Genomic DNA, 17,500 nt, shown 5'->3' on the forward strand with positions numbered 1-17,500 from the left:
CTAAGCAGAGCCTTAGTGTAAATTGGAGGCGTTTGAATTGAAATTGGAGATCAGAGGGTATAACGGGGATGCGAGGAATAAAAACTCTCTCCCCCGAGCCACCGCCAGTAAAAATAGTTGCCTGAATGAGGTTCTTTTGCAGACACGTGACCTGAAGTCTCGTGCCGTCACAAAGTTTCAAGGGCTGTACGGAAATCCACAATCGGTTTCATATTGTGAATTTCCCATTGGGATTAATAAAGTATCTATCTATCTATCTATCTATTGTTTTCGTACCTTATCAATTGTGAAATGTGTTTTTTGAATAGGTTTGATTCATTGAAGTGATCACTCCTGCTGCGTTCAGTCACTTCACGTGAGCCGCTCTCTTGTGTGATGTTGCGATGTCCACGGGTTTATTTAATGTTAGCTAAGATCCGGCAGTTAAAAGTTTCTGGCCACAGCAATTTTAACTCTGTCACAAAGTGATCCAAACTGTCGTTTATACCTCGTGTCTTGTCATTAAACTTGTATCTCGCGAATATGGCATTGCAAACGGCAGCGGGTCAGTTCACGTGCTTACATGGGAGGCGTGATGACGCGATATATTTTGATACATATCAAAATACCCGCGCTTCGCAGCGGCGAAGTACCGCTTTAAAATTTTTATTAAGAAGAAAAGTAAACCTTTTTAAACTGAGGGAAAATTAATCAATAATTATTTCTTAAGGATCTCTTTGTATATCATATTGTCAGTTCACCCTTCCGGCTGTAATATGACCAAGCTGTGTGCTGAGCTTACTCTTCAGCATGAAATCTTAACGTGGTTTGTGCCCTTCAGAATGAAAACAGCAGTTACCTTTTTAATAAAAGGCGAGCTTTTAAGCCTGAGAAATCACCCCGTAAATGCACACGTTTAATTGCACATCTGTTAATATGTATGCTTACACAGTATTAAGACACTCAACAATTAACGTCATTTACCTTCGTTCCCGCATTTGACTCGTGCTGTAAATCTCTTCCTTGTTTTCACTTCACGTGATTACGTAGGAGGCGTAATACGTGATACGTGACTCCGCCTCCTCCATTAGACTATATGGACAAAAAACAGGTTCCAGTTATGACCATTACGCGTAGAATTTCGAAATGAAACCTGCCTAACTTTTGTAAGTAAGCTGTAAGGAATGAGCCTGCCAAATTTCAGCCTTCTACCTACACGGGAAGTTGGAGAATTAGTGATGAGTGAATCAGTCAGTCAGTCAGTCAGTCAGTCAGTGAGGGCTTTGCCTTTTATTAGTATAGATATATATATATATATATATATATATGTATATATATGTATATATATGTATATATATGTATATATATATATATATATGTATATATATGTATATATATGTATATATATGTATATATATATATATATATGTATATATATATATATATATATGTATATATGTGTATATATGTATATATGTGTATATATGTATATATATGTATGTATATATGTATATATATGTATATATATGTATATATATGTATATATGTATATATATGTATATATATGTATATATGTGTATATGTGTATATATGTATATATGTGTATATATGTGTATATATGTATATATATGTATATATGTGTATATATGTATATATATATATATATATATGTATATATGTGTATATATGTATATATGTATATATATGTGTATATATGTATATATGTATATATATGTATATATATGTATATATGTATATATATATATATATATATATGTATATATGTATATATATATATATATGTATATATGCTGTTTATATATATATATATACTGTATATATACATATCTACTTATTGGCTCCTGTATTTAGGATATAGCGGGTTGGATAATGGATGGATGGACATCAGTATGCATAGCCCCATTTGCCCGTTTTCGTTTTTTTTCTTTCTTCAGTAATATTTCAGTAAACCCGGAGCTTGTCAGTTCAAATCCTGGTACTGACACCACTGTGTGACCCTGAGGAAGTCACTTCAGGTGCCTGTGCTGCAAAAAACAAAAGTAATGTAAGAAATTGTACCTCAGATGTTGCAACTTGCTGGAATAAAGGCATAAGTAAAATAGATAAATATGTATTATACACATAGGAACTATTCATTTATTTTCAGTTAAGTCATCTGCAGCAAACTTTTATAAATGAGGGTTTCTCATTTTTAGATAGTGCAAACTGTTTCTTCGTTGACGTTTTGTCTTGGAGAGGTTTTTTCATTTCATTGAAAATGAAAGCAGCAGCTGCCAAAATATGTAGCTTTCTTTTTAATTTTTCAACATTGTGTAAAATAAATTTATAAAGTAACATAAAAGGTTTAAATACTGGTTATCCTTTTACACTAAAATATTACTACAGAGATACAAAAAAAGTAAAATGGATATGTTCTTTTTCTTTAAGGAGATTAAATATTACTTATATTATTAAGAAAAAATAATAATAAAACAGCCAAATGGGGCTATGCATACGAACTTAAAAGGTTTAAATAAAACAGAAATATATATTTTATTTTTATTTGCTTAACTTGTGGAGGGTGTATCCTGTAGCAAAGCCCTAACTTTTTTCGTGAAAGCCCGTTTCAGTCAATAAGTCTTAAAAAAAGGTGTAAAGATATTGACAATAAGCTAAGCAAACCCAGGAAGACATAGAATCGTTTAAATCAAGTATCATTACATCTTCCTTTCTTAAAGAGAAGTAAGGCAGTACTTACAAGCTTACATATTTATATATAGACATACATATATATATATATATATATATATATATATATATATATCCAAAGCCATGCAAGCACACTCTTGAGAATGCAACGTATAGTTGTACAGAAGAAAAGCAATCTTGCCTCAAATCAATGGCAACCTTTTGTAGGTCTTTGAACTTAATTTAAACTTTAGGTTTACACGGTGCTTTCTTTCCGAAGTACCTGCACTCATGAATATGTCTGTATGTGTCAGTCGGTCAAATCCACGTTCTTCGCACCGGCGAAGTACCGCTTTTAAATTTTTATTAAGAAGAAAAGAAAACCTTTTTAAATTGAGGGAAAATATACTAATAACATTTTGTTAAGGATCTGTTTTTTTGTGAAGCTGCCTTCACTCGAGTGATCACTTCCAGCTGACTTGCTGGCCAACTATAAGCGTTACCTGGTAGGTAACCACCCATACAATCAGATTGTGAATCAGACTACGAATGCCGTGAATGTAATTACCCCGATCTACATATTGTCAAATAAACGAACCACACGCCGTGGCGCAATTTTAGGGGCTTCGCCTGTAGCGCTGACGTCCGAGGTTCGATTCCCGTAAGGGAGTGAAGTGAGTGGCTGGTTACCTACCAGGTAACGCTTATGGTTGGCCAGCAAGTGAGGTAACATCAGCCACGGTGCCTTCAGTTGTGAGAAGCAGATCATAGAATGATTGAAAATAGTTTACTGTCAAATAATGCAAAGAGTACGCGACACGTCTTTCCCCCTTATTCTTGGCTCATCAGGCGTACACACTCACTGCACTCGCTTACGGTAATCGAACCTCGGACGTCAGCACTAGAGGGGCTTCGCAGCGGTGAAGTATTGCTTTTAAATTTTAATTAAGAAGAAAAGAAAAAACCTTTTTAAATTAAGTCTTAAAAAGAGGTGTAAAGATATTGACAATAAGCTACGCAAACCCACCAAGAAATGCAATCGTTTAAATCAAGGCGCGTCTCTCTCTGGCGCTGCCTCTGTGTGAACCAAGGTTCCACTGAGGTTGACTAATGAAAAGTCAACGTGGCTCAGAGGTCCATGTGTACTGTTGCACAGACGAACATAAATGATGCCGTATATATATATATATATATATATATATATATATATATATATATATATATGTATGTATATATATATATATATGTATGTATAATATATATTATACATATATATATATATATATATATATTATACATATATATATATATATATATATATTATACATATATATATATATATATATATATATATATTAAAAATATATATATAAAAAATATGTGTATATGTATATATAATATATCTGTATATGTGTGTATATGTGTGTGTATATGTGTATATGTATAATATATATATATGTATAATATATATTATACATATATATATATATATATATATATATATATATATATATATATATATTATACATATATATATTATACATATATATAGTGTATAATATATATATATATATATATATATATATTTATATATATATATACTAGCAAAATACCCGCGCTTCGCAGCGGAGAAGTAGTGTGTTAAAGAGGTAATGAAAAAGTAAAGGAAACATTTTAAAAATAACGTAACATGATTGTCAATGTAATTGTGTTGTCATTGTTATGAGTGTTGCTGTCATATATATATATACATATACACATATACACACACATATACACACATATACAGATATATTATATATACATATACACATATATTTTTAATATATATATTTTTTATATATATATATATATATATATATATATATATATATATATATATATATATATATATATACAGTGGTGTGAAAAACTATTTGCCCCCTTCCTGATTTCTTATTCTTTTGCATGTTTGTCACACAAAATGTTTCTGATCATCAAACACATTTAACCATTAGTCAAATATAACAAAAGTAAACACAAAATGCAGTTTTTAAATGATGGTGTTTATTATTTAGGGAGAAAAAAAATCCAAACCTACATGGCCCTGTGTGAAAAAGTAATTGCCCCCTTGTTAAAAAATAACCTAACTGTGGTGTATCACACCTGAGTTCAATTTCCGTAGCCACCCCCAGGCCTGATTACTGCCACACCTGTTTCAATCAAGAAATCACTTAAATAGGAGCTGCCTGACACAGAGAAGTAGACCAAAAGCACCTCAAAAGCTAGACATCATGCCAAGATCCAAAGAAATTCAGGAACAAATGAGAACAGAAGTAATTGAGATCTATCAGTCTGGTAAAGGTTATAAAGCCATTTCTAAAGCTTTGGGACTCCAGCGAACCACAGTGAGAGCCATTATCCACAAATGGCAAAAACATGGAACAGTGGTGAACCTTCCCAGGAGTGGCCGGCCGACCAAAATTACCCCAAGAGCGCAGAGACGACTCATCTGAGAGGTCACAAAAGACCCCAGGACAACGTCTAAAGAACTGCAGGCCTCACTTGCCTCAATTAAGGTCAGTGTTCACGACTCCACCATAAGAAAGAGACTGGGCAAAAACGGCCTGCATGGCAGATTTCCAAGACGCAAACCACTGTTAAGCAAAAAGAACATTAGGGCTCGTCTCAATTTTGCTAAGAAACATCTCAATGATTGCCAAGACTTTTGGGAAAATACCTTGTGGACTGATGAGTCAAAAGTTGAACTTTTTGGAAGGCAAATGTCCCGTTACATCTGGCGTAAAAGGAACACAGCATTTCAGAAAAAGAACATCATACCAACAGTAAAATATGGTGGTGGTAGTGTGATGGTCTGGGGTTGTTTTGCTGCTTCAGGACCTGGAAGGCTTGCTGTGATAGATGGAACCATGAATTCTACTGTCTACCAAAAAATCCTGAAAGAGAATGTCCGGCCATCTGTTCATCAACTCAAGCTGAAGCGATCTTGGGTGCTGCAACAGGACAATGACCCAAAACACACCAGCAAATCCACCTCTGAATGGCTGAAGAAAAACAAAATGAAGACTTTGGAGTGGCCTAGTCAAAGTCCTGACCTGAATCCAATTGAGATGCTATGGCATGACCTTAAAAAGGCGGTTCATGCTAGAAAACCCTCAAATAAAGCTGAATTACAACAATTTTGCAAAGATGAGTGGGCCAAAATTCCTCCAGAGCGCTGTAAAAGACTCATTGCAAGTTATCGCAAACGCTTGATTGCAGTTATTGCTGCTAAGGGTGGCCCAACCAGTTATTAGGTTCAGGGGACAATTACTTTTTCACACAGGGCCATGTAGGTTTGGATTTTTTTTTCTCCCTAAATAATAAAAACCACCATTTACAAACTGCATTTTGTGTTTACTTGTGTTATATTTGACTAATGGTTAAATGTGTTTGATGATCAGAAACATTTTGTGTGACAAACATGCAAAAGAATAAGAAATCAGGAAGGGGGCAAATAGTTTTTCACACCACTGTATATATATATATATATATATACACATACATACATACATATACACACATAGATGCACTTACAATAACATAGAAATCAATATAAACAACATTAACATCATTTTCATATGAGAATATGAAGTAATATATAAGAAGCACATTTCATATAAATATAAATTATTAAACAGTAAAATCTTCTTCAATAATTTGCTACCGTGGCTTTTTGTTGGTCTGTCCAGGATTTTAAATCACATGTAGCTTGCAAACCGTTTCACGTATTGACTTGAAATGTGGTACACATATAATACGTCACGTCTGCTATCCGCTTTATGGGTGATGAATGTATTACTCTTTTTATGTTTATTTTATTTTAGAATCAACTCCTATTTGCGCACACCAGGGCGGCCGTGGGCAGATGCGTATGATGTATTCACTCCATGTTATCGTGCATTGTGCTGTCACTGGTATTTTCATAAAAGAATTTGAACAATATATAAGAAGCGTATAAATTATTAAACAGTAAAACATTAACATTTAAGAAGTAAAGTTACATTGAGTACTACTGCAGTGCCTTCGGGTATACCTCATTTTTTCTTTGCCCATTACATGCTTAAATGTATACATTTTTTGGTGTACCTACCCGAGAACACGCGACATATAACCGACCGTGGGAGAATCATGGATTTTAAACACGCGTTGAGTTCATCTGCTGGTCTCCCTCGTGGAATAACTGGTAATGTTTGAGTAAAATGTACAGTGAGTAAAACGACATTACCTCCTTTTTTTTTTACGATCTCTGAGATCTTGCTTTTTTCGGTTCAAGGCTTCATAAGCTCTTTTATGTTCAATGTTGTACTTAATAAGTACTAATTATCCCAAACCATCATCTTTGAATGTTGCAAGACTTTCGCCTTGTATGTAGATCGGGGTAATTACATTTATTGCATTCCTAGTCTGAATCACAATCTGATTGTATGGGTGGTTACCTGGCACTGTAGGGTTGCCACCCATCCTTTAAAATACGGAGTCGTGCCACGTTTGAGAATGAAATAGCGCGTCCCGTTTTGAATCAATACTGGACGGGATTTATCCCGTATTTTTTTTATCATTTTTTTTTTAAAGCAGCGTCTCATGCAAATCATCCCACACGCATTTTATGAAGATGCCTCCTTTCCTACTTTTGTTTGGGTAATACTTGATGTCATCGTTAGTTTGATTGGTGTTTGTAACTGTCCAGTGAGGAGGGCGTGTCTTTTAAGTACAGTCTGCAAAGTGTTGGCACTGACATGTTGCGTCAGCGGCATAGTTGAAGCCCCTAATGTTGCGGTCAGCAAGTCGGCTAACATCCGCCATGTGCCGTCTTTCAGTTGCGAGAAGCAGATCATAGAATGGTTGAAACTGTTGCCCCTAACGTTGCGCCACGGCGTGTGCTTCGTTTATACCTCGTGTCTTCTCATTAAACTTTCATCTCGCGAATATGTTATTGCAATCCGCAGCGGGAGCGTTTCTATTAACTTAATTTAAAGTTACGTTTTACACCGTGCTTTGTTTCCCTTATGAACATGCTTGTATGCTTAACTCGCTCCGTTCTCAATTGTTTAATTAATTTTTTGCTGTTCGCTGTTTGCGGCTGTTCCTCCATTTCCCCCTACTTCGTTCTTTTATCTCGCGAATATGTTATTGCAATCCTTAACGGGAGCGTTTCAATAAACTGATTGAAAATAGTTTTGCATTTACCTTTTTAGTAAAAGGCGAGCTTTTAAGCCTGAGAAATCACCCCGTAAATGCACACATTTAATTGGACATGTGTTAATATGTATGGTTACACAGTATTAAAAGACAGTGAACAACGTCAGTTACCTTTCTTCCCGCGTTTGATAAAAGGTGAGCTTTTAAGCCTGAGAAATCACCCCGTAAATGCACACGTTTAAATTGCACATGTGTTAATATGTATGCTCACACAGTATTAAAAGACAGTCAAAAATTAACGTAATTTACCTTCGTTCCCGCGTGTGACTCGTGCTGTAAATGTCTTCCTTGTTTTTAGTTCACGTGATTACGTAGGAGGCGTGATGACGCGATACGTGACTCCGCCTCCTCCATTACAGTGTATGGACAAAAAATATGTTCCAGTTATGACCATTACGCTTTGAATTTCGAAATGAAACCTGCCTAACTTTTGTAAGTAAGCTGTAAGGAATGAGCCTGCCAAATTTCAGCCTTCCACCTACACGGGAAGTTGGAGAATTAGTGATGAGTGAGTCAGTGAGTGAGTCAGTCAGTGAGGGCTTTGCCTTTTATTATTATAGATATATATGTATATATATATGTATGTATGTATGTGTGTATATATATATATATATATATATATATACACATAGTAATTGTCAGCATGGGCTAGCTGGCATCCTGGCCTGGATGTCTGGTTCATTACCTGGCCTGCAAGCTGGCAGCCTGGCCTGTGGGTGGATGGGCATTCCGACCGGGTTTGTTAGTGGTACTTTTTCTATTCAGCCGTCTGCCGTTATCATGAATAGACGGGAGATACTACTTCTGAGGGCCATGTACTTCTCAAGTACACTGGGTGGCAACATCCCTCTGGTATGCTTCCCATTCAGACACCCACACAGCTGCATGGAACTGGTAGTTTTGGTGGCCATCACTGTTGGAGTCCTCGGTTACTGCTATGGGGAGTTACTGAAGCCAGGCTCTTTTGTCATAGGGAGATTCCACCCTGGTAACCCAATATAATTGAAGTGAAACAATCAGAAAAAAACACATGCAATAATTGCGTAAACAACTTTCCTGACGTGAGTTCCCAATTGAACTGCCTCAAGATGGAGGGTCTTCCGCTCTTAAGTCCTTCTTGCAAAAAGAGGTGGGTCCAGGTGGATGGACACTGGAAGTAACATCAGTGGCATTATAGCCATTAATCTTCTGGTCTGCAGAGGTAGGAAGAGAAAAGGCATTAGGACACAATGCCAGTCATAAGCTGTCCCCTGTGTGCATGCACGTGACAATATACTGTATACAGTGTACTATGTATATACAGTAATTCCTCACTATATCGCGCTTCGACTTTCGCGGCTTCACTCTATCGCGGATTTTATATGTAAGCATATTTAAATATATATCGCGGATTTTTCACTGGTTCGTGGGTTTCAGTGGACAATGAGTCTTTTAATTTCTGGTACATGCTTCATCAGTTGGTTTGCCCAGTTGATTTCATACAAGGGACGCTATTGGCAGATGGCTGAGAAGCTACCCAACCACAGCGCGTATTATGTATTAAATAAAACTCCTCAAATATATTGTGAGCACGGGGGCTGCTTGCATCCCTAGAGGACACGGCCGCTCCTCAAAAAACGCTGAAAGATTACCTTCACAGTGCTCCCTTCTTTGCTGGGCTTACATGTGGCTGCTTTGCAAGCGATATGCTTCCCGCATGGTGCTACACATACTTAAAAGATCAAACAGCACGTATTGATTTTTGATTGTTTGCTTTCCTCTCTCTCTCTCTCTTTCTCTCTCTCGCTCGCTCGCTCGCTCTGACATTCTCTGCTCCTGACGGGAGGGGGTGTGAGCAGAGGGGCTGATCGCATACTGGCCTAGAGGATACGGACGCTCCTCTAAAAAATGCTGAAAAATGCTTGCTCGCTTCCTTGCAGCTACTTTGTCCGGCGGTGCTTCGCATACTTAATAGCCAAACAGCCCTATTGATTTTTGACTGTTTGCTTTTTTCTCTCTCTCTCTCTCTCTCTCTCTGTCTGACACGCACTCCTTTGAAGAGGAAGATATGTTTGCATTCTTTTAATTGTGAGATGGAACTGTCATCTCTGTCTTGTCATGGAGCACAGTTTAAACTTTTGAAAAAGAGACAAATGTTTGTTTGCAGTGTTTGAATAAAGTTCCTGTCTCTCTACAACCTCCTGTGTTTCTGTGCGAATCTGTGACCCAAGCATGACAATATAAAAATAACCATATAAAGATATGGTTTCTACTTCGTGGATTCACCTTTCGCGGGGGGGTCTGGAACGCAACCCCCGTGATGGAGGAGGGATTACTGTAGAATGCATATAAAAATATGCCTTTTCAGATTCCCTAATCCTTCTGCAGAATCCTCCTGCTTCAACATTAGAGAAAACTACCATTTAGATTGACCTTTTATTGCTGAACTTTGAAAACAGTAGCTCTTTATGCACAGTAAAGCAGTACATAATGTCAATAAGAATTTTTGGTCCAACAAGCACACAGGAACATTGGTTAGTTTCTTAACTGTTGCTGTGATTTCAGCTCCTATTTGGTATTCTAATGACTTGGTTCACAGTTAATGTCTTAAGACTGGATGACTGACAACAAAGACAGAGCTCAGACAATAAATCATTATGATGAACTGCCAGACACAGGATTGTTTAGCTGCTGTCTTGCTTTATATTTTGTCTCTGGGTGTTTGCATTTACAAAGAACCTTGGCTAATGAGTTAAATTGTTTTTACTGTATACAGTTTCTGCATTAAGTACAGTTATTTTCTAATAAATACAGGTAAATACAAGCTGAGCCTGAATATCAATATAGCAAGTAACACATCTATGTGGATGTCCTGGAACGATAGCTTTTGAAAGAAGGTGATACTAATTGTGATGGTCCATGTTGGCTGCGACTGCCATAACCCTCTTGAAACCGGGACCTTCCATAGTTATAACAGGGCGGGGCCATGCAATGAGGACACGTAACAGACAGGAGTAGTGCAAAGTGCTGAAGTGCTTTTATTTCCCAATAAGCAGGGGTTCAAAACCCAAAAGGTAGAAAAGTGCAGTGCTTCAATAACAGTCAATAAATAATCCATAAAAAATCAGGTGATAAGATGAAGTTGAAAAGTCATCAATAAATAAATAATTCCATAAAAAATTAGGTTTATATCCACTGGCAGGTTCTGTCCAGTAAAAGAATCACAAACCACAGTGCTTCCTACTTGTTGTGATGTGAGATTTTACATACAGTATAACTTGATGAATATTTTGTATGCCTTTATTTGTAATTTTGGCAAAGCAATGTAATTTAGTGTTTATACCCCCCCCCCCCCCCCCCCTTTTGAAATGGGTCTGTTTGAATTTTACGACAGGATTTGGGGGATGTGTCTTAAACCAGTTTGCCAAGTGTTTCTTTGCTAAAGATATTTCTACCCCCGCAAATAGGCTAAGGTGTACTTTAACATATGGTTTGGGGGCAGGTGTTAAGATGTTCTATTCCCCCATTGGTCTGAAGTATGGCTGTTTGGAATTTGCTTGGTTCAGAAGCCTTTAAGTACTACGACGCCCTATTGGCTGTGGGGGTTGGACAGAAAATCTATGTATTTACTTGTTTAACCTCACACTCTCTCACTTACTAACCAACATCTGAAGGAAGCATCCCTCTTGCTAACCTGTGATGATGAAGACAACACAATGAAGAGCACAGCTCAGCAGCCATTTTGAACAGACATGTGGCTGAAAGCTGAGCACCAATGATGCCTTAACTAGAGACATTTAAGTAACTGCAAGTCTGTGTGCCGCCTGAACTACATATCACCATTTAATCAGGTTGTATGGTTGCCAATATTCAAATGTACTTTGCATTTTGTTATTATTTATGAATATTATCAGAATACATTATTTTATGTGTGACTTAACTTCTTCTTGTCTTTTTACTACATCTAATTGCCTGAGGTTATAGATATAGAAGGGAAGGTGGGGATAAGTTATATACAATAATACCTTATAAACAGTGGTAAGTCTGTGAGATTAGGCATTCTAAGGCTACATATTAATAATACAATAGCGGAAGTAGTGCAATATATATTACTCTACCAAGACAAAACACTACTAAAACCGAGGTCTCCTCCACTTACCCTGAAAAGGTCTCCAAATCAAAACTATCAGATGACTTTTTAAGGTCATAGACTATCAGAGCCCAGCAGCAATAGAAGCAAATCAGGAAACAGCCTTGACATAACGCCAGCCCATTGCATGAGCACACTTAATGCAAACACCGACACTAACATCGAGTGAACTTGGGATTGCCAGTCATTTTAACCAAAACATTTTTTCCAACGTAAGAAGAAAACCTATGAAGAAACAGTGGGAAAATGCAAACTCCATAAAGACAATAACTACACTGAATCAGTGAGGTGGCCATTTTTATTTGATTTGTATTTGTATTTTAAACCAATTTCATTAAAAAATAAAATAATTAAGTGTGAATAATTAGTATACATGATAATTATCTAGTGGATTGGCTAGGCCTAATAAAGACTATAAAGAGAAACCAGTTGTAACATGTAACCAGTTGTAGCATGGTGTAACTCTCTGTGGGAGAACCTAAATATTACAGTAACTAAAAATATGTTGTTTTCATTTTGATCAAATCTTCTTGCTCTATATTTATGTGTAGTTCAAACCATATTTTTAAATCATCATATTGTAAAAACCATAGGAAGTAATATTTTAAATAAAACATCCATTCATCTACCCATTTTGTGGTATTATCATCCATTTTTCGGTGTTGTAGAGCTGTGGCTTTCTTATCAGCAGTACACATGAGGCAGAAAAAAGGCCTAGATGGCACATCCATCCAACTAATATTCAAACAGAGTCACAGCTACACAGAAGTTGGGATATTTTAAAGGCATTAGTTTAACAATATTACTTTAGAGTGTGAAAAAAATTAAACAGAGCCTTCAGGCAGAATTTCACACAGACATGGAATAAGAACATGGAACAAGAATTGTGGGGAAAGGGTGCCCATAACAGTTACTTTGCTACCACTAGAACAAATCAACTACCATTTACCACAGTTACAGTACTTAGTTTCTTTCTTTGCCATATTATAAGAGTTCTATGATAAGGGTTTTGTACTCAGTTGAGTAAAAACTGACCTTAACATTGTAGCACTTATTAAAATTAGGTGGTTTTATTGTTGTTTTGTCTCTGTATATTTGAAAGAAGCAAAAAGTGAAATTTCTCAAAATAAAAGTGATTTTTTTTATACCATAATAGTCTATTTTGTGATGTTGATTATTTAGCAAACAAGGCATTTTTCTAGAAAATAATCTAGAGATTTTCACTGTTTTCATATGTTTTGTATATTATTAATGCAAATTTATTTTTCTCTCCTTTACTAATAAACTTTTCATCTATCCAGCTATCCAAGCATGCCTACATTTTAACTTTCATTTAAATTTGTGTATAACTACATAGCTAACATTTTAACAGGGAAGTAATAAATACAGCAAATTACATTTGTGTGGTATGATAGACTTTAAATCTTATTAATGGTCTGCTGATTAAGCAATACAAATGATGTACGAACAAAACTTTTTAGGACTGGATTCTAAACCATGAAGCCTACAGTAGAGGTGTTCTTTGCTTTTGGTAGCACAATTTTCATTTTGTAACCATTTTTATGTCTCTGTAAAATGCAAAGGATGGATTAAACCTGTTTATTATTAATGTGAATATATTTATTTGGAGTATAATTGTATTCAAAATATTTTTTATACTAACAAATTATTAGTAATTTAAAGGCATGTTAATTTCAGTGGAAAATAATCTCTACTCTAAGGTTAATTTAAGTGTTCTGATTTTTATTGTGGTCCTTAAGTCAGATAACTGTAAGTGTTTATTCATTCAAAACCTTTTTATTCTCGTTTTTTTTTTTATTAACACTGACTTTTCTGACTTTCTTTAGGTATTCAGTTTTTCCTTATACTCAGCTTGAAAGGATTGGCGTTAAACATCCAAAACCCTGGCCTTTTTTTGGTAATATGTTCTTCTTTCAAAAGGTGAGAGAACAAGAATTTCTATTATGTATGTTTTTTGCTTATTTAAAAGTATACCAAATCCCACATTTAAATGCACTTAACACATCAGATATTTATCGTTTTAGCTTTGTTTTACATGCTTTAGCAACTTATGAAGATTTTGTCAATATAAAAATTCTTCTTTTTAGCTCCATATGCAATGTTTTTGTTTTGTGTGCAATTTCTGTTTACAAAACTAACTTTCCTTCACTGAGATCAGACTTATTGTGAGTTATACTCATGTCCTGACTTTTTACAGGCTGTGAAAAGGCTAGTCCTAAGTAAAAGAAAAAATGTTTGGAAATTTGTATTGAACCATGTTGCACTTACTTGGACCATGGATGTGATGATTGGTGAGCAAGCTTGTTTATCAAAATGTGCAAAGTTAAGGTGTTTCTTTACTCTCATCACTGACTAGTATGCACTGTTCCCTCTAAGCTGTGCGCGTGTGCGTGCGCACACGACTTTCCGAACCCGCGGACACAAATTAAAATAGCGCGCACAAAAATTAAATTTTTGCCTAAAATGATTTTTGGCATTAAAGTGAAATGTTGCAGAAGGCCAGCTGTTCCGATTTCCCATTTATCCCATTTATTGAAGCGCTATAAATTTTAAATCAGGGGTGTGGCGTCGCTTGTGCAGCTACGACCAATCAGAGTTGACTGACCTAGATTCCTGCGTAGCAGGCTACGGTCTGCGCTATGCGGTATCTTGCTGCCTGCGGCAGCCTATAACATCTTTGTACGAAACGCGCTAACTTTTGATTCTTTGACTCCCGTTGTATTGTTTATTTCGTGGAATCTTGGTGTTCAGCCTGGTACTTTGTAGCTAGATATAATTTTTTAAATGTCGAAACCGCAAGCGATGAAAGGTGCAAAACGCAAGAGAGCTGCAATAGCTTTTAAGTCTGAATGGCTTCTACTAAAAGATACAAATTTCAGGAAATAGCAGATGCTTCTGAATGTGAATCAATTGCTTTCAGACCTCTGAATGAAGTGCGCTGGTTATCCAGACACTTTGCACTTCAAGCAATTATTCGAAATTATGATCCCCTATTAAAATATTTTGAAGAATCCAAAGATAATGATCCCATATCAAAGTACTGCTATAAGAAGCTGAAGAGTGAACAATTTCATATAACATTGGAAATTTTGAATGATGTCTTATCAGAAATGGCTTCTTTAACTATGGCATTTCAAAAACGTGGTTTGACGCCATTGGAAGCTTATCATCTTGCACAGGGTAAACTGAACAAACTTCGAATGCAGTACCTTGGTGAGAAGGTTAAATGGAGTGATAAAGTTAACAGTCTTCTTGACAAGGTGTCTGGAAAAGAAGTTTCCGTGGATACTAATTCCATATTAACCTTCATCAACATCCTATGTTTGCATCTGGGTGAAAGATTTCCTGAAAATGAAATTGAGGAATGGTCTGCTTTTGACTGTACAGCAATAGCACAATGCGACTTTGACTTTGGAATTGAACATATCCGATCTCTTTGTTTAAAGTACAAACAATTTCTTCAGGAGGAAAGTGTCATTATTCAACAATACAATGACTTTAAATTCCTTGTTGCAGAAAAAATCAAAAGCAATCTGATAAACAGCTTTCCAGAGATGACGAAATTTGCATTTCAGAATGATCAATTTGCACAATTAGCAAAATTGATGGACATTGGTGCCACATTCGAAATGCTACCTGTAAAATATAATTACACATTATTAATAGGTATAGCATTTAACAATGAAACTTGTTTGGTATTGATAACTGAAATAACATCGTGTTTTTGTAACTTGAACTGAACTCCAACAAACATTCTGTAGCGCACAAAAATTTAGTCTTGCTTTAAAATGCGCACGGATGATATTTTTTGCGCACATAGCCTATAAAAAATTAGAGGGAACATTGCTAGTATGGAAAGTTTTTTTTGGAGCACCTTTGTGTCCAATAAGATTAGCAATGCCCTGAGCAGTTGGATAGTGCAGCAGAGCTTGTGGATTTTTGTCTTTATGTAGTTTGTATGTACCAATTAGTTTGTGATTGGTGTACTTCACAAGGAAACTCAATCATTCCTTTAGTCTGTAAGGAATTCACCCTGGGAATGGAAAATCTGTGGGTGTGCAGTGTTAGAAGCAAGCTTTCTGCTGTGTAGGCATATTATTTAAATAAATTGCTTTTCCACAAAGAAAAAGGATAATGCCAGTTACTACTATTTAAATGTGAAGCATTACAAAGATTGCAGCAGCTTTTTATAAAGCATGTCATTTTTGCAATTTAAGGATGAACTATTATCAGTGATGAGGCAGAGTTATACTGTATGTCTTTATTAAAATTTCAGATATGTTATTTTATATGGTGATAATCTGTGTTTGTATTTTCTTTTAAAGCAAATAAATATTTCTTTGTGTATCTGAGAATAATGAGTTTCCTCTCTGTGGATGTTGTCATAATTACCAATATCCGAGAGGAATTTAATAAATTGCAACATTGTGATTCTCTATGCTGTGGTGTGCTTGGCTGGTAACATCATTGCAGAAGAGGCCCACAAAATCAGCAAGCTAATTAAAAGTGCAAGCTCAGTTAAAGAACATACTCCAGACCCCCTGGAGGTATTAGCGAACCATGCTACACATCATCTCCCTGAGACACTAACACTGAGTACTTTCAGCCAACAAATTATTAAGCAGAAGTGTGTCAAGAAATGCTACTGGGATTCCTTTATACCAACGGAAATATGTCTGCATAATGCCTCACTGTGACTGTGACAGCCAAGTCAGAACTTTCCTTTCTCTCTATTTATAAAAGAAAATCCTGGAATGGAAAGCAAATGCAAGGCTACGATACGTGATAATCTCGAAAGACATTTTAAAGACCCGTGAGACCAAGGAGACTTGTCACGGTGCGTCTCACGGGGACCGTAAACATGAGACTTGGTGCCAAGAGATTGTCCCAGGGCTGTAGCGAAAAGGACAGCGGCTCTACAGGCTTTAAAAAGATCGAAGGGCAGTGCGACAGCAGCTACCCCAACCGAACGCGAGCAGCGTTATACATGCTGCAAGAAAGAATTCAACCACGCCCGGGGCCAGAAATAAAAGACAGGTATTGCTTTTACAATGTCACACGAGACCAGGCAGTGAGCCATCATTTAAAACAAGTCAACAGACCTCTAAGCTAGCAGTTGTTGGATTGCTTTTGGCAGGCAAGCATCATGTGCTCCGAGCTCTTAAAACAATGACTTGCGACAGGCAGAAGAGGCAGCTAGCAATCAGCAAAAAGACAGCAAATGATCCAAAGGCATATCCTTAGCGTACGTTCAGCTGCAACACCCTTCACAACAAGAGCAGTATTATACGTCTGGGCAGGAAATAAAGAAACAAGTATTGTTTTTACAGAAGTTTTTAAGGTAAAAGTGAAAATAATGCATATGTAACAATTCACAAGAAAATAACAATCTCTTTAAATTGTAGATTGCCTGCCTAAGGTAAAGTCATCCCTGATGAATGG

The 17,500-nt window shown here is 36.2% G+C and overlaps 1 protein-coding gene across 4 annotated transcripts in view; it reads left to right on the top strand.

The window, feature by feature from the left end:
* The window catches only part of tbxas1 (thromboxane A synthase 1 (platelet)), a 379,177-nt gene that overhangs the window by 139,695 nt on the left and 221,982 nt on the right, over positions 1-17,500 (top strand). For all 4 annotated transcript variants that reach the window (XM_028810450.2, XM_051935311.1, XM_051935318.1 and 1 more), the window contains one exon: positions 13,885-13,978. In XM_028810450.2, the coding sequence (XP_028666283.2) occupies positions 13,885-13,978 (94 nt within the window). The remainder of the gene's footprint in view (positions 1-13,884; positions 13,979-17,500) is intronic.

The sequence above is a fragment of the Erpetoichthys calabaricus genome, chromosome 1 (assembly GCF_900747795.2).
Source record: "Erpetoichthys calabaricus chromosome 1, fErpCal1.3, whole genome shotgun sequence".
Taxonomy (NCBI): Eukaryota; Metazoa; Chordata; class Cladistia; order Polypteriformes; family Polypteridae; genus Erpetoichthys; species Erpetoichthys calabaricus.